Source organism: Trachinotus anak, unplaced genomic scaffold (assembly GCF_046630095.1).
Source record: "Trachinotus anak isolate AG129_WGS33_773 ecotype Australia unplaced genomic scaffold, CSIRO_AGI_Tana_v1 ptg000012l, whole genome shotgun sequence".
NCBI lineage: Eukaryota > Metazoa > Chordata > Actinopteri > Carangiformes > Carangidae > Trachinotus > Trachinotus anak.
Window position 1 is genome coordinate 20,630,007 of NW_027273863.1, and position 17,918 is coordinate 20,647,924.

Here is a 17,918-nt window from a genome sequence, read left to right on the forward strand (position 1 = left end):
GTTGACTTCACTGAAACTCATGAGTTTTAAAGTAAATGTGAACCTTTTGCTTTCAGGTTTGATTTGCAAGTTCTGAGACTGAAGGCATCATGTGGACGACCGGTGTGAAAACATTCAGACTTTACATCCTGATCAAGTGTGTGGGTGGTTTCCACAGGTAAGGAATATTAGATCTACTTAAACCAGCCTGGCCCTGGTTTGTACCTCAAAGTAATAATTATTGCAAGTTACAGACCTTTTCTGAAAGATAAGTCCCTTACCATATATCCATACCATATATATTTCCAAAATATAAAGACTCTTCTGCTCATCTGGCTGAAAAAAATCAATTATTTTATTACTATGCATTGATAAAAGTAATTTTAACAAAATATAATGCAAATGTAATCTTTAATGTGATGGATTATACAACTTGCGGAAATTTTTATAGTCTGCAGGGGTCAGCAATGTTGGCCCAACGTAGTTTTATAGGTGGGGTGGAGATGCAGTCCTACGTGTCAAAACGCAACAATCGCAAATGCAAAATCCCAGATGTGAATATGTATCCCTCTCTGCTGTTCCTTTCATCTTTAAACTATTTCTTATGAGAAAGTCAACTATTACAGTATTGTTACAATATAATGTGACAATATAACTGTCGATGGTTTTCCAAAGTTATTTATACACAAGATCATTTTTAGAAATAACATTAGTAACAATATGTTGACCATCTAGTACAAAAACAGGAAGATACACATTTAAGGACGATACCAGTGGCATATTTTGGTCCATTTCCTGCAGATCAGATACTAAATACTGACCATTTATTATGTTTTAATTTTTTTCTATTTTTCTATCCTTTTTTTTTTTTTTTTGCTAAATGCCAAATATTTGCTTTTATGAGAAATTGATGCTTTTCTTTGTCACAGGAACATCTTTGGGTTTTGGACAGTTGGAGACATCACCTTGTTGTGTGGGAAATCAGAATGGAATTTTTTTTTTTTTTTTTTTTTTACTATTTTCTGGCATTTTATTGACATACCGATTCACTGATTAATTGAAAAAACAATTATCATATTAACCAATAATGAAAATAACTGTTAGCTTCAGCCTTCAGGGAAACTATGGTATTACAATTCCAGACTATTCTGTTCCACAATATCAATATTATATTATATGTAATAATATTAAACAAATAACAACAAATAATAATTGCAATAACTATACAATTAAAACAGTTTTATCAATATTTTCCAAGCTCCAGTTAAATACTTTTTTAAAAAAAAAAGGTGGAATGTTTCCTAAAGTTACCAAACACAGGAATAAGACACTGTACTTTAAAATCCCCCACTGTGAGCTCAGTGGGCAGTTTTCTGGTGGGACTTGAGGCTGGAGCGCTGGGTGAAGCACTTCCCGCACAGCGAGCACTCGTAGGGCTTCTCTCCGCTGTGGACCACGGCGTGCCTGATGAGGTTGCACTGCTTGGTGAAGCTCCGGCCGCACTGCAGGCAGCTGAATGGCTTCTCCCCCGTGTGACTCCTCAGGTGCTCTTTGAGCTGACTGAACCTCATGAAGCGCTTGTCGCAGTACGTGCAGCTGAACCTCTTCCAGGGCGTCCTCGCCCTCCTCACGACGCCGAAGCTGCTGCGGCTGTGCCCGCACAGGGTGGAGGCCGCTGGGTTTGGCGCCATCGCATCCTCCCCCGGGTTCCTCACAGCAGGTGCGAAGTCTCTGCACTGATGCTGCCACTCCTGAGGAGCGGAGCTTTGATCCATGGTGTTAATCTGAGATAAAGCGCCGTGTCCTTCATCCCCCTGCGCCCTTTTACATCCCCGCGTTCTGGCTCGTCTTTTCACTCGAGAGTGGGATTTCCCTGCTGACTGAGCTCTAGGTACCGCATCTCCTAAACGCAGGCCGCTCTGAGGCGTGAGCGCAGTGGGAATCTGCTCAAACTGTTGCCCTGCGTGGGACGAGCTCGGATCACCGGCGTCTCTGCACAGGCTGGAGGGCCACAGCTGATCGTCACCTGTCTCTGTCACCAACCTGCGGCGCGAATCCAGCGGCGCCGCGTTCTCGTCGGGCTCTTCCTCTCTCTCGCGTTTCAGCGTGAGCTCTGTCACGTTTTGGTTCGCGTTCAAAGTGTTGTAGCCGTCCGCTGGGGGCCCGAGAGACTCTGGGTCCTCCGGGCTCTCAGCCGAGTGGTAACGGGCCACAAAGCTGTCGGCTTTGAAACACGGTGGCTGTTCAGCTCCAGATACTAAAGACAATATTAAAGCAGAGGTTTCCAGTGAGGTTGGGCTCTGATTATTTTTGAAATCTTGCTCCAAATGCTCCGATTCCTTATTCTTAGAGATTAAAGAATGAATGAAAGTTGGTTCTGCCTGTAGCTCAGCACGGCCCGATGTGTGAGACTGTGTGCGTCTGATGAGTGTGTGTGTGTGTGTGTGTGTTTGCATTCACACTCACTGTGTTTATCCTCTGGGTTGTTCCTCCACACGTCCTCCTCCGTGCGCTCCTCTTTGATCTGCATGTGTTCAGCTTCATTAACGGGCTCCACGTCTGCACACTGCAACACCAGGGTCAGTATTAACACGACGCACACACACACACACACACACACACACACACACACAAGTTGTGCAAGTAGAGGGAAAACGCATCTACTCCACACTGATCGTATATGTGATACTTTAATGAGCTTCACCAGGAAGGACAAATAGTTTTTATATCTTCGGGAACTGATCAGTTGTTGATTAGTTCATTAGACGATTAATTGATTGGCAGAAAAATAATCTGCCACAATTTTAATCATCAGTTCATTGTTTGAGTCATTGTTTCAAGCAAAAGTCATGAAAAAATACTGAATATTTCCAGAATTTAGCCTCTTTTCTGCCTTTGTTTGTCACACATCATTGTAAACTGAATATTTAGTTGTTGTTTTTTTCTTTTGGTTGAACAAAACATCAGCTGACATCAGACGTCAGCTGTGGGAAATGTATTGACCGCTCTTGCTTCTTCTTAAACTAAATGAATAGCTGAGATGATTAATGAAGATTATCTTAATCAGCTGCAACACTACTGTAAAAAAAAACAACATTTAATTTGCTTTACATTTTCTATTCTTAGCTCACGAATGGGAATAAACTGTTGGAGAGCCAAAACAGGAGGTGCTCTGGATGTTCTCAAATCAAGTGAGATTATGCAGTTAACACTTAATCATTAAAGTCATTTACCAAACAAAATGAAAAACATTTTCTGACTCCATCTTCTCAGATATGAGGATTTTAATCATTTTCTGTTCCGTTTAATCCGATTATATACTGAATATTTGGGGATTCTGACTGTTTATCAGACAGAGCAAGAGATTTAAAGACATAATCTTGGCATTTTTCTTCTTCTCTGGCAGTTTATGATCACCTGATTGATTAAAAAAAAAAACAGATCAGTGAGGAATCAAAACAGTCTGGTGCAGTTTTCCTACCTGCCGGGGTTGATTTTGAGCCTCAGCATCCGCCTGCAGATCCCCCTCCGCGCTCTGGCTCTCTCTGCTCACAGCTGCTTTGGCTAAAGGAGGAAACCTTTCACCTGCTGCAGGATGAAACACTGAGGACCAAGAACCGAGATACACATGCAACCACGTTTCAAAAGCAGCAACTACAGACAAGAGACCTGACGAGTAAAATCCTCACGCCGCCCTCCCCACCTTTCCTCCTGGCCCTCATCCTGCTCCTCCGCAGCTCTGCCTCCATCAGCTCACACTTGCCCTTCAGCAGGTCGATGTCCCGCCGGCTCTGGCTCACCTCCAGCCGCAGCACCGCGCAGCTGTCGTCCACACGCCGGTGTATCTCCGCCACCGCCGCCTTGGCCAGGACCTCCATGACGGACAGCAGCTGGCTCTGGAAGCTGCAGTTCTCCATCTTGCAATAACTTCAGCTTCTTATTCAAATGCAAAAAAATAAATAAATAAATAATAAAAATATGCTCACCTGTTCACGCCTGAAGGTGACTCACTTCCAGGATGAATGCATACAGATCAGGGTGCTGCATTCATCGTGGTTGGGAAGTGGAAGATCCGTGTTTGCCGTTAACTTCTTCCGCTGATGGTGCGGGGAGGGGGTCGCTCGTTTTTCCACCGCTGTGCCTCGCACGGGCGGTGTCGCCCCCGCTCCAGCTCGTCTTACTGAAAATACGACACCTTTTTTTTTTTTTAACTGGCGTACTTGCACGTCTTCTGCCGTGTGAAATAAATACAAGTCGAGAGGTGCTCATATGTTTTATTCGGGTTGCCAGTTCAACATTATTTCCGCCATTAAGGGACGTACAGGAATATAAAACGAGATTACCATTGCAGCCACAGGTGACATGGTGTTACCGTAAATATGCGATGAAATGCGCACTGTCAGAACTCACACTGAACCCAGGTGGAAACAGATACTTGAATAACATTTGACATGTGATACAACATCTAATTAATGGTTTATAACACACTGTAATGTAGTTGTAGATAGATAGATATTATAAGTGTATCAACGTATTATTAACTGTTTATGTAGTCTTTATAAAGGCTGAACAGGGGGAATAAAAAGTAAAGTGTTACTGATATTTGCACGTGACAAAAGTTGCAAATATAGATTATTGATGGAGTCAATACAGACCTGGAATTGCTGATAAAACATTATAACAAATCATTTCCATGATACATAATCCATATTTCCAAATATGACCTTTATATTATTAATAAGCTTATCACAAGGTTTAGATGTGATTAAACATTAATGCCTTATTTATTGATGATTTATGCATAAGATTGAGTTGGCTGGTTGTGAAAAAGACGCTCTAATAGACCACTGACCTTCTGGAGTATTTGGACCAAAATTAACTTATTAACAAATTAGGAACATTTTTCATTTTAAACTTGATGGTATTTATGTTTGTACTATTACCAAACAGAAAGTATGAACACCAGCCAAACAGATATTCAGAAAGTGGCAATCCAGTCTCCTCTTACTATTTTATAAAACTTTATAAAACATTGATAAATGATTTTTTGACTATGAATAAATGCATTAGGCGTTAGTTAAGACTTGAGGGAAGTTGTTCCTTAGCAGGGACCTGTAATCTGAAAATCTGACCTGTTATTATAAACACCTTGCATGATACAGAATCATCAGAATACTTTACAGCCCCAAATTACCACACAAGACCATTATTACATGCAGTATTACTTTGCATCCAGATGCTCACAGATATTCACTGCTTATTGAACGTTGTAAAAACACAAAATGTGCTAAAATTTTGATTTAGCCACATATACAGGGTACACTTTGTGGTAACTTGCGATATACCAGAAGTATTTTTAATTTTCCTTTAAGTAGTCTTCTGTAGTCGGTTTTATATGTGTTTCTTTGTGGTTATTTGAGTACTTTGTGTAATTTAATGGCAGGCCTTCTTTGTCTTTCTTAGCAGTACTTTATGAAACTCCTGGCACTATGTGGTGTAGTCATATTCCCATGCTAATTTTCTAGTACCCTGTGTTTCTTGTCTTTCTTTGCAATACCTTCTGGTGATTGTGGTTCAACACTGTGTGATACTGTTTGGTAATTTGTGATTTGTTTTAGTTTCTGTTGTGTTAAGATTTGTGGGTCTTTGGAATAACTGGTAGTAAGTAATGTTTTGTAGCAGTTTGAAGTAATTTCTGTTAAATACTGTGGTGACTGTTTGTTTTGTTAGGCTACTTTTTTGAGTCCTTGTTGTACTTTGTGGTTTGCTGTGAGGTGCTGTGTGGCAGTTTGTGGTACTTTTGTAGTAACTACTCAGTATTGGTATGTAGGAAACTGTACATGTTCAAGTGACACAGTCAAAGGAAATGAGCCAAACATGTTTGTCCTTTGTCTACAGTTGAACTGTCCTTTAGAGACATTTACTGTCTATTTCTTGCTGTCATGGTGAATAACACACAAGGAACTCAGCCTGCAAAGAGACAAACACAGCACATAAAGGGAAATAGATGCACTGTACAGATACACTGAACTGATTTCCCTACTCAATCAGCAGAGGCGGAGAAACCGTGGGCCACATACAGAGAGAAAGCGCAAGAGAAGGAGAGACACTCAGGAAGTTAACAGGGGAAGTTTAGTGGTTTCTTGCGTCATCATTTTATGCTGCTTCTTGCGTGCCGATGCAGAGTGAAGGTAGGAACACTCGCAATTCACTTTTAAACTTGTTTATTTTCTCAAGTTTCTACCCTGAAACTCTTTGCCAAAAGTGGACAGATAGGGAGGGATGGTGGACAGCAGGAGGGCAGCGGCAGGTGTCAGGAAGATGGAGAGGATGGGGAGTGAGTTTGAATGTCAGTGTGTGTCTATATGTTCAGACTTAAACAGAGCTCGACTTCCGCTGCAGTGAAAAAGTGGCCGCAATGGCAATGACATGTGGACAAGTAGGACAGACCGGGTCTGTAATGAACTCTGACATCAGGCAGGAGATGAGATTGGAGATTTACATGGGTCCACCGGTCCAGAGAGACATTGTGGTGTGACTGGAGTGAAACATTCAGAGACTCACTTCAGTGAATAGGAGAAGTACAGCGGCAAGGGTGTGGCCTTTCATTCGAAAATAAATTCAGTGCATTGAGGGGAAGTGGAGAGCCACATATGCATGCTAGAGGATTCATTGCCTCTTGTTGTTTGATTTTAGGGGGAGATTGTTCTCTGCAATGTGAAGCTGGTGTTTGCACAAAGAAACGTTTCTTATTTCTGTCTTTTCAGGGTTGAAGATGAACCAAAGTATGTCCTAACAATCCGGCTTTAACACATGAGCTCCAATGCAACGCAGCTTACAGAGGAAGCAACCTGCACCTAACAACCATGCACTGAAGTAAAGGAAACAGAAACAGCAGAAGCAGCACGGTCAAATCTGTGAAATGTGCACCACCTCTACAAAGTCAGTGTCACGTTAACCGAGTTGGTCAACACTCCCAGGGGCCACACAGAAAGTCAGAGAGTCAGTCTGACAATCACAAACTGAGCAGCTCGGGCCGGTCTGAATGTGAGGTGGAAACAGCAGACAGGAAGAGATGCGAAGAGTTCGGAGAAGAGGAGGGAACAAAGAGAAGGTGTTTGGATGTGATCTGCTCGAACACCTGACTGCCTCCTCTCAAGAGAGTAAGTAAACGGTCCCCACCCCTAAAGACTCCTGTTGTACTCTTCTCTGCTGTTTTCTATTCTGCAGACTGGCCTGTAACCATGACAGGCATTATAGCACATACTGAACACTATGTTGAACAGATAAATAACCATACATGTACATTTAATCTCAACAGTGCTGTCTAACCACAGACATCTGAATTACCATACAATAAGTATATAAAAATATATGTATAGATATAGATATACTCCTTCGTAATCTGGTAAAATAGAGGTGGATTTTTACGACTATTTAACTACATCCTACAGTTGTCAAAAAAATATTCAACAGGTTGATGGTTGGCAACTTGGCAGCAGCTCTTATTTGGTTAGAATATTTGTCATGTATTAAAAATGCCTGTTTTTTTTGCAATAGTCAGACTGAAATGAGGCCAAAAAAAGACTTGCCTATGTTTTTTTTTTTTAAAAGTACATGTTAAATAATGTCTTTGTCAGCACACCAACCACACAGCGCTAGCCACACCAGGTCTAGTCAAATGCTTTAAAGAGTAACTGCTGTTCATTTTAGATTGTGAGCCATGTGAGTACATACTGCTGTTTCATATCTCATTTATTAGTCCATGTATTATTCTACTTCCCACGCTGCTATTTCATTTCCTTTAAGAGTGGATTTTAATTTTTTATTTTCCTTTAGATAGAAAAAAAACAATGAGTTGACAGCCTTACTAGCATCTCTATGAGGTTAGTTACAGCAGCGCTTCACGCTAAATGCTAACATGCTCACAATGACAATGCTAACATGCTGATGTTTAGCAGGTATAATGTTCACCATGATGACAAAAACAGTGTGTTAGCATGCTAGCATTTGCTAATTAGCGCTGAACACACAATACAGTCAAGGCTGATGGGAATGTCATTACATCTGCGGGGATTTGGTCGTAAACCAAAAAAACTGGACAACCTGAAACTGATGATGGTGTAACATGAAAAGTTGGACGGTCTAAGTTACTGCAGTTCATGCTGAGGAGGACATGGAAGTCTGTACCAGTCCATCCAATAGTTGCTGACACACTTCATTCAAAACCTCATGAATCATGAATGTCTGCACCAAATTTCACAGCTATCCTGTCTCTAATGCTTTTTTAAAAATTCTACATGGACGTGATGTTTAAACCACAATTAGTCTTCCTCAGGTGTTTGTTGAGAACAAAACATAAATAAGTAAATAAATAATTAGGATGGATATAGCAGTGTGAGGGTATGTTTTCATCTTTTTGTACAAGACATATTTGCTATAAACAAACATATATGGGGTTCTAGACGAACATATATGAAACATACAGACAAAATACATCAAATCTGAATGTGTATGTTCATATTCACAGTTTTTAAATGATTCATGTTAATACTATGTTAATATTCAGGTCATTCATTTGAGTCACTTGACACAGTTCCTCAGGTCTTGCGGTGCTGCAGTGAATTTGTTGAGCATCATGGAATCGTGGATGGAATCTACAGGTTGTCTGGAGTGTCGTCCAACATACAGAAACTCAGGCAAGTTGTGTGTGTGCGGCTCAGTGCCTCTCTTTGAACCTGTATCTGTAAATATACACTCTACTTAGTTTTAATTAGGTGTGTGTATGTGTGTGTGTGTGCTCTAAAATGAATTCCTCTTTTTCTACAACAGAGGAGAGTTTGAGAACGACGGGACTCCAGACCTGAACAAAGATGTGTATCTGCAGGACATCCACTGTGTCAGCTCTCTGTGTAAAGCTTATTTCAGAGAGCTGCCAAACCCTCTGCTCACATACCAGCTGTATGACAAGTTTGCTGTGAGTAGCACAGATACACAAACATTTCACACATTTCCGTGTCCATGTTTGTTCATGAAGTGATTTAGAATGATCACAGGGGTATATATGAAGCTAACAACAGCTGGACATATGCAATGAGAGAATTAATAAAGATTACAAATGCAATGTTTCACTGATTCAAACATACGTCTGTGTTACAGGAGGCTGTGGCCATCCAGCTGGAGGAGGAGAGGCTGGTAAAGATCAGAGATGTTCTGAAAGAACTACCAACACCTCATTACAGGTACAGTCATGTGCTGCACACTGAGTAGTTCTTTTACTAATAACATGTAGTATTTTCAATGAAAATCTGTCTTCTCTTCCTTGAAGAAGCCGGTGTTTCAGGTATTTCTCTGTAGTTACACCATCCAGTGGACATCTTACATTTTAGGTCCATTATTTTACTTCATTTTAGCATTTTACAAAGTCCACACTATTCAGGTAAAAAAACATCCACAGGCTGCTTGTCTGCCTATTTGTTCATGTGGTTAGAATTTGCTTACTAACCAAACAGCATACCTACAGAGATGCAAATTAGACCTCAGATACCCATTTGATATGATTTCATCCTGGAAATCTCCTGTATGATATGATTTTGGTAATTAAAAGGGTGTGTCGGTAACAAGGAAATAAGCTATTTAGCCAATTCACAGGTTATGAAAGCTTTTATTTCACTTTTCACGTGTTGACTTGTGCTCCAGTTGAAATGACATTAAAGAATCAATAATCAATATTTTATATAAAAACAATGTATCATGTGACAATGTGAAAACAATGTGGCATTTTGAAAGTGGTCGCTCATAGTGATGAACCTGCAGAGAATTATCACCTCTATCTGCAGCTTCCCTCGGCTTTACAAAGCTTTGAGTTCATTGTTTGCGCATTGTTCAGCTGACTGACCTCAACTTTACTGTTGTGATTCACTCTCACTGCTCTTCTAGCATCCAGAAAAAAGCTCTAAAAACCCACTGTGCACTACCTGGTCAGCATGAAAGGCAGGCGCTGTTAGCAACTAGCTGGAGAACAAAGTGGAGCATTTAGGAACTAGAGATAAATATTTTCCTGTGGAGATGGTGGAGACCAAAAACAGAGCTAAATAGACTGAACACTGGAATTAACATTTATTAAGCGGCCAGAAATTTAAGTCCAAATGAATTGAGGATGTGTAGCTAACATGGTCATCGTATCAACATTGGAGATGATGATTTGCCAGTGTCCACAGCTTGTTTCTGTTGCTGCCAAGTGCAGAAAAAATAAAATCAGCCAACGCAGGTTTAAGTCTTCACCTTCTTTCCTTCAGGACTCTGGAGTACCTGATGCATCATCTTGTCAGAATGGCCTCACATTCCTCAGAGACCAACATGCACGCCAGGAACCTAGCCATCGTCTGGGCCCCCAATCTACTCAGGTGTGCTAATATCAGTGGCTCCGATCAGTGTGTGTTGTATGAGTGTCTCTGCTGAAGTGCCTTTGAGCAATACACAGCCTACTCTTCTGGAAAATACAGTGAACATGAGCTGTTTGTGTGTTTCAGAGATGCGTGTGATTAATTACTAATTTTTTTCTTTATTTCTTACTTTCTCTCTTTTATCCTTTCTTCTTTTACTCTTCCTTCAATAACTTAACTCAGCATCCATTAACTCTCCTTTGTCCATCCTGTCACCTTCCCTTCCGACATTTGGTCAGTTATAATCTATTCAATCAATCAATAATCAGACAATTAATCTGTATGTTAAGGTCAAAGGACATTGAGGCGACTGGGTTTAACGGTACAGCAGCCTTCATGGAGGTCAGGGTTCAGTCCATTGTAGTGGAGTTCATCCTCACACATGTCCCTCACCTGTTTCCTGATCAAGGTTAGAACTCACACACACACACACACACACACACACACACACACAGGCCGACCTACACTTACCTCTGTCTCATCTCTTTCTTTTTCAGGTGTATCGACCGAGAGAAGGAAGTCCCTCCCCTCCCCATCAGCCAATCTGGATGAACCATTTTTCAAGTCTGTTCCCACTCAGCCTGTCGCCAACTTTGGGAACATCAGTCCAGGAGACGGTCCTCTTGCCATAAGACCCTACCATGCTATCATTGAAGGCACAGACAAGTGAGTAGACCAACCATTTATCAGGAGTCATTACCTTCCAAATGTATGTTTATGTTCTTTTACCGGCAGAGTGTTAAACTCATGTAAGGTCTAATACAGGTGTAAGGTATTCATAAGTAAAGCGTTCTGACTTTTATGGTATGTTATCAAGTAACTGTATCTGAGAAAACACGTTTCTGAGTTGCCTTGGTGGAATTCAGTTCATTTCCATTGCATCCTTCATATAAACCATTTATCCTGTGAATGTCACCTCAGGAGAAAAGGATCTCTCAAGGGCAGGAAGTGGATGTCCATATTCAACATCGGAGGACGATTCCCTGACCCACGGCGAAGGCACAAACACTCAGCGAAAGGTACAAAACAATCTCATGAAAATGAGTTGTAGTGTTAACTCCTTTGATAATTCTCCAGTGTTTTATTGAATAACAGATTTAAGGAAAATTCTGTTGTTTTATATATTTAAGTACATGTAATTGATGCAGAAAGGAGGATATTTTTCACCTCACTTGCAGAGCAGGAAATTGATATACAGTTAAAAAGTGATCATCATAAATTCTACAAATTCTCATATCTTAAAACTAAATGAATGGTCTTTCTGTTAATGTCAAAGTAGAGGTTAAAATCAAAATCAGTCATATGATTTGCAGCCAAGTTGTTAGGGGCAGTTTCAGACAGGAGGTTTAAAGTTTCTGTGGTTTTCAGTTTTCACAGCTTCTCTCTCATCGCACTCTTGTATGTATCTTCTTTTTATTTTCAGAAAAAGACAGGTCTTCTTTGAGACCAGCAAGAAGCATGGACTCCCTCAGCCAACCATATCCAAAAGAAGGTGCTGCTCTTCTCACACAAATCATTAATGATTTTCTGATTCAAGATAAATAAATATTTCAATAAATTATGTAATTTTACACACTTTAAACTGACCTGTGAGGCAAACTCTGGGGTTTATTAGAAGGGTCAGTTTACAAAAAGCAAAAATAAAATAAACTAAAATTCTTACTTAGACCCTAATGGTGTTTGACCACGAGGAAACATTTGATTGTATGTGTGTTATGACTTTAGATTTTGAGATATCGGCCTGTGAAACTTGGATAATTGTCTTTCTTTCTGAGTTTTTCCTATTTCCTGTCATTTTTAACGCCAGAAACTTTTTTAGAGACCAAAATGTCAAAACCTGCAAAGAAACAATGGAAAAAAAAGTACTTTTCTGATTTGTGTGAACTGGCCCCTTCAAAATATAAAAATCTGCTTTAAGATCAGACTCCTGAAACTGTTTTTGTTAAGATTCAGAGTTATATTCACACTCAGACTGAACTGTTAAACTTAAAGAAACAGGAGTGACCCAGGTCTTGTTTGTCTATTATGTTCCAGGTTCCAGACATTGTGCCCAGCACCCTCCCTCCACCAACATGTCTCCCAACGTTACACCCTCCCCTCAGTCAGGCTCAGAAAGTCCAGCATCTTCCGGTGCAATAGGTGGCAGTGAATATGCTGTGACATACCGCAGGGGGACGGGGTTAGTGAGTGGGGGTGCGGGGACCCAGGGCACCTATACTGCTCTTGACCCTGACGGTTTAGGGGTCACAGGCAACGAGACTCTCCAGTCCAGATCCCCAGGACTCTCTACTAAAGCAGGACGAAGAGCAGCCATGCACATCACAGGGCCCACCATTGTTACTGTGCCACTACATATCACCTCTAACCTGGCATTAGGAGTGTTGCAGGGGGGTGGGAGCAACAGGGTCATCCATTGTAGCAGGGATAAGGATGGAGGAGACAGGGTGGAAGGTAAGGAGGGAGGAGAGAACGTGGAGAGGAAGGAAAGCAGAGAGATGGAAATGAAGGATGAGGAAGGCAGGAAGGTTGAGGAAGAGGAGAAAGAGAGGGAAGGAGTTCTGGGGGTTGATGAGAATACAGCGGTGACAGGTGGTGATGATGAGGTAAAGGTTGAAGGAGCAAAAGAGGAGGAGAAGAGGGAAGAGGAGGTGAGAGAAGATAGTAGTTGGAGCCCCGAGCTGGTGATGGAAGGTGTGTCCAGAGAGCAACGAGCCAAAAGTTTCAATTCCAACACAGACAATGAAGATGCTGAAAATAATGACCAATATGTTGACGACAACGGTGACTACATGGGTAATTCCACCTGTTTTGTAACCTTGATCACTTATACTTTAAATACTTGGACTGAAACTAATGATTGTTATCAATATAACTTACTTTTTAAGCAGTTTGTCAATTGGGTCAGTCCAACAAATCTTTTGTCTTCGTGACCGTGAACTGGTTTCTTTTAACCGATCATTCTTGGAATTTCAGTTTGATCTGCAGAAAGACTAATTCACCATATAAAAGTTAGTAACATTAGCCTATCTCTAACCTTAGCTAATATTTCATTCACAGAAATGAAATGGGTGGAACAAGCTGATCCTCAGTCAGAAATGACTTCTCTTGCACTTGATGCTTCTGACGTCCACAACTCAACTGAAGTGGAAGGGGACGACCAGGAGCTGTTTGGCTACGTTCAGGATAACTTTGAATTCCTGGATCAAATGGACTGTAGCGGCATGGAGCACATGGACTGCAGCTTCTCCTACCAGGTTTGTGTTTTATCCATACAGATGAGGTTTGAACAGTATTTCAATGTTGCAAATAAATAACACATGTTGCATAAGAGGTTGTACGTCTGCAGAAGATAACAGAAAATTTCATTTGAAAAATTACAACCTAGTTACAGTTATTAAATACACTTTTGTCACTTTTTTTTCTCATTTGCTGGTTCTTTGATTTGAATTGTCAGAGAGCCAGCAAACAGAGCAGGACAGGACTTTCATGAAGAAAATTTTATTTCCACTTCCTGTCTCTCTTTACCTCTCAGGTGAATGAGTTCTCCGTTGAACCTCCAGGTCACTCGGACGATGAGTATGAAGTCATGGAGCAAGCTCAGCCTTCTCCTCACCCTGCAGAGCTGCAGACACAGCCGCAGCCAGACCTTGAGACACACACCAAGAGCCCAAAAGAGTTAAATCCACACAGGCCGCTCAGCCTTGACCTACAAAGCCGACACACTAAATCCCTCAGCTTACCTTATATGACCTCACCTGTGCACGGACCGGAGGAGTCTTGCTCTGAAGAGGAAGATTTGGGGGACAACAGTGATGATGATGATTACAGTAGTGAAGAAGATGAGAGCATGTTTTATAAAAGCCTTCCCCCTGATTTCTTTCTAAACAATCTAAACGAGTTGGAACTAGACACTGTTACACAAGACAGTTGCACCCTTGATAGACTTCCTGTTGGTCCATCAGAGAGCTCTGAGGAGAGAGGGTTTGAGACACTGCACCCTCAAGAGCCAACCACTGGAGATCAGGAGCAGGGAGAAGTGATAGATGAAGAAGATAAAGAAGAACTGGAGGGAAAGCAGATAATGAAGAAGAAAGACGAAGATACACATGATAAACAGGAAGACCAACCAGAAAACCATCTGCAAAGGTGAAACTGACTCATTTTTTCAGAATACATCTGATCCCACAGTTAAAAATGTAACAAACCTGTTGTCAGTTCAAAACAGTTCAAGCATTTAACAAATAATGTATATTTTCTTTAAAGCTGCATTCATTATTTTTATATATACAAACACATATAATTATTATCCAACTCTATGGTTCCCTTCAGCTCCACCGAGCATTTTACCATCTTTGGTTTTGGTACAGTATTATGGCCTGCAACATTACTGTTTGGTTCTCTCTCACCACCCTCAGCTGCTCAGCACCAAATTGTATTTAGTGGCTAAAGAGCCTGGTATTTCTCTCAGGAGTTATTGGAAATCAAATCAGACCTTAAAGAAGAGCAGATATTGGAACTACATTTGTCAGATGGACAGAAACTTGACTCTAAATAAATGCTAAGTTGCTTCATATCTCCTTTATGAGTCAAAAGGCACTGGTATTAACTTCATATGCCCAATTTAAAGTGAGATCATGTAAGTTTTGAAAGGAAAAATAACAAATCAAATTAAGGGGTTTTGTAACTTCCGCCTTATTTAGTCTGGTATGACCAGCAACCAATTGCTGTAGAGAAATATTGCTGCAGAACTGACAGTTACTTAACTGACTTTACAGCACTACTTTGCTGCATTTATATTGTTTACCAATAAACCCTAATTACAACTTTGGGCCTCTGCTCAGAAAAGGTTACAGAGACTCTCTATCAATTCTTGCTGCCACCCAACAAATATACTGCACTGATTTTCACCATGGTGGCTGTTATAAAGGTAAACTAGCAAGAACTATAAAATAAGTAGAGCTCATTTTGACACACGTTACATTTAGCTCAAAATAAAATATATATGTAAAATGTTCTCCCAAAATCATATAAAATAAACAGTTTCCAAATCTCATAAATGAAATAAGCAAAACTGGATAAACCAAATGTTTATCAAATTATGTCCAAGTGCACGTAGTGAAATGTAAAATTACAAACCCCTAAATCTTCATCTGAAATCTTATCTGTATCTATTAACTGTTTCTATTTGTCATCCATTTGCAGCATAACAGCAGAGGAAGAACTCAACATCACAGAAGAAGCTCAAAGTGACAAAGAAAAGCCTCCGACTTCAGAAATGTCAACACACTGCTGTGTGGAGTTTCCACTGCCTAGTGATGAGGACACTGATGAATTAAGCACTACTGAGGTCGAAAAGGAGAAGGAAGTGGTTGATAATCCTCACAGTGATTATCCACCTTGTCACACAGATTCTTGTGCCACACAGGAAACTGGTGATGTGTCATTAGAAGAGTGGAGAGAAGATACCAGAAGCTGTGCTGGAGAGGATACGAAAGAGAGACTCAGTAGTGAGGGAGAGGACAGGGGGGTACACAAAGAGGAAGGGGCAATATGTCAAGAAGTGGTTTTTGAAATTAAAGAAAGTGATGATAACGTGATGGAAGATCCCACTGAAGAATGTGAAGAAGGAATAGCTGACAAAAAAGATGAAGAAAAGATGCAGGAAGGCGGCGAAGAGCAGGAAAGTGCAATTTGTGGTTGTGAAATTTGGGAGGAACTTCAGGATGTTATATGTGAAGTGATAGAGGATGAGGAGAGTGAGCAGGCTGAGAGGGAGGGTGTTGTTGGGAGAGGAGATGTAGAAAAAGCGGGAGAGGAGGAAGAGCAGAAAGCGAATGTTTCAGGAGAGAAAATAGTGGAAGTGGCGGAAGGAGGGACAAACAAGACAGAAGTCAGAACGGAGGCAGAGGAGGAATCAATTCAGACAACCGAGGAAAAGCTCACAGACCCAGAGATGCAGTTTGAGGAAAAAGAGACTTGCTTACCAGAGACACGTGAGCTAGAAGAAGCAATTGAAGGGAAGCATGCGGTCAACGAAGAAGCACATCATCATGACAGAGAAGAAGTGGTTTCAAAAGAGACAGAAAAGGAGAAGAATGAGCAGGAGAGAGCTGATGAGCAACGCAGAACACCGGCAAGTGTAGATAAACAACTTAAAGAGCCCACGTCTGATGTGAAGAAACTGAAGTGTGAGGAGAGTGACAGTAGCCAAGGTGGAGTAGGTAGGAAGCTGGTTGCCTCCAAAAACCCAAAGGTTTACCAAGTGAAAGCGGTGCCGGTGGTGCCTCCGAAGCCTCAGCACTGCAAAATCACAGCCCTGACCCTGCGACAGCAGCAGCAGCAGAGAGAGAGACGAGATGCAGACAGAGGGAGGGAAAAGACGCGGAGAGGCCCGACAGAGCAGGACAGAGTCTGTGCAGCAGAGCAGGGGAAAGATGGAGGGGAGAGAGAGAGGGAGAGGAGGAGGGATGGGGATGAAGACGCCACGAGGGACACAAACAGAAACAGTCCTCTCAGCATGTGTTTCGACGAGGCCGTTGCCATAGCAACCATGAAGCGAGAAAAAGAGAAGGAGTGCGAGAAGGAGAAGGAGAAGGAAAGGCAGAGAGACTGGGGAAGTGAAGTGTAGTGAGCAATTTTTTGTCTGTACATTGATTTAAACTGATTTTTCTGTACAAACTATTTTTCTATGTGTAGCATAAAGGGCTGTATTTTATCTTTATTGAAGGGGGATTTTATCTCAGTATAAATTCCAACAGTATTGTCTGGCTAATGCTATAAAACGAATAGGTTTTTTTTTTTTAAGTATTTGGGGGAGGATTTTAGACAGACACCTGTAGAGAGCTGACAGCACAATGAAATGAAAGAGATGGGGTGGTGACGTGCAGCAAAGCTCCATGACTGGATTCAGGGACCTTGCTAGTATATGGTCATTGTCTTAAACTCCTAGGCCACAAGGACAACTGCAGTTATGATTTTAGTGTCATTAAGTGAAATAAAACGTAGAAACTGAAAGCAAACACACAGTGAAGTGGGATTAAAGGTGAAGTGCTGCTCCAACATGCTTCATATGAAATATTTTATAAACCATCCAGACAACCCCAAACTTTCATAGCTTTTATACTCTAGGTCTGGGAAAAACAAAACATACCACCACTTGATAACTCAATTTTGATCATAAGTAAAAAGATGAACCTCAAATCCAGCTCACTCCTGTTTGCACTAGTCATCTAATTATACAATACTTTGTAATTATATAAAGTATATGTATCTATATGGTGTATAAAGAAAAGTTCTGCAAGTGGTTAAATGGTAGATTTGAAAAAGTAGAGATGATGAATGAAATGTACCATTTAAAATGAATATAATGTTTGCAAAAATCCTTGTTATTTTGAATTATGTGAATAAAAGGATGTTTCCAAGATTGTATGTTTTTTATTATTATTATTATTATTATTATGACCAGTAGTATTATTTACTTTATATCAGGTGACT

The 17,918-nt window shown here is 40.9% G+C and overlaps 2 protein-coding genes across 5 annotated transcripts; one reads left to right on the forward strand and one right to left on the reverse strand.

The window, feature by feature from the left end:
• Nucleotides 1-58: 58 nt before the first annotated feature.
• On the forward strand, nt 59-17,845 carry arhgap30 (Rho GTPase activating protein 30). 2 transcript variants are annotated; one of them, XM_071490966.1, is made up of 14 exons: nt 59-157; nt 6,747-7,142; nt 8,576-8,678; nt 8,812-8,956; nt 9,139-9,221; nt 10,278-10,385; nt 10,715-10,833; nt 10,922-11,090; nt 11,346-11,443; nt 11,848-11,916; nt 12,459-13,217; nt 13,482-13,678; nt 13,957-14,570; nt 15,627-17,845. In XM_071490966.1, the coding sequence occupies exons 2-14, from the start codon at nt 7,055-7,057 to the stop codon at nt 17,050-17,052; spliced, it is 3,978 nt and encodes a 1,325-aa protein (XP_071347067.1). In that variant the 5' UTR covers nt 59-157; nt 6,747-7,054; the 3' UTR covers nt 17,053-17,845. The 2 variants fall into 2 exon arrangements, with proteins under 2 accessions (XP_071347067.1, XP_071347066.1); XM_071490965.1 differs by lacking the exon at nt 59-157 and adding an exon at nt 6,042-6,170.
• LOC139628858 (uncharacterized) lies at nt 1,262-4,107 on the reverse strand. 3 transcript variants are annotated; one of them, XM_071490983.1, is made up of 5 exons: nt 3,966-4,107; nt 3,683-3,882; nt 3,461-3,582; nt 2,446-2,545; nt 1,262-2,236 (listed from the first exon to the last, which is right to left on the reverse strand). In XM_071490983.1, exons 2-5 carry the CDS (start codon nt 3,855-3,857, stop codon nt 1,338-1,340), a joined length of 1,296 nt encoding a protein of 431 aa, XP_071347084.1. In that variant the 5' UTR covers nt 3,858-3,882; nt 3,966-4,107; the 3' UTR covers nt 1,262-1,337. The 3 variants fall into 3 exon arrangements, with proteins under 3 accessions (XP_071347084.1, XP_071347083.1, XP_071347082.1); XM_071490982.1 differs by having other exon boundaries at nt 3,683-3,896; nt 3,966-4,098; XM_071490981.1 differs by having other exon boundaries at nt 3,683-4,089.
• Nucleotides 17,846-17,918: the final 73 nt, after the last annotated feature.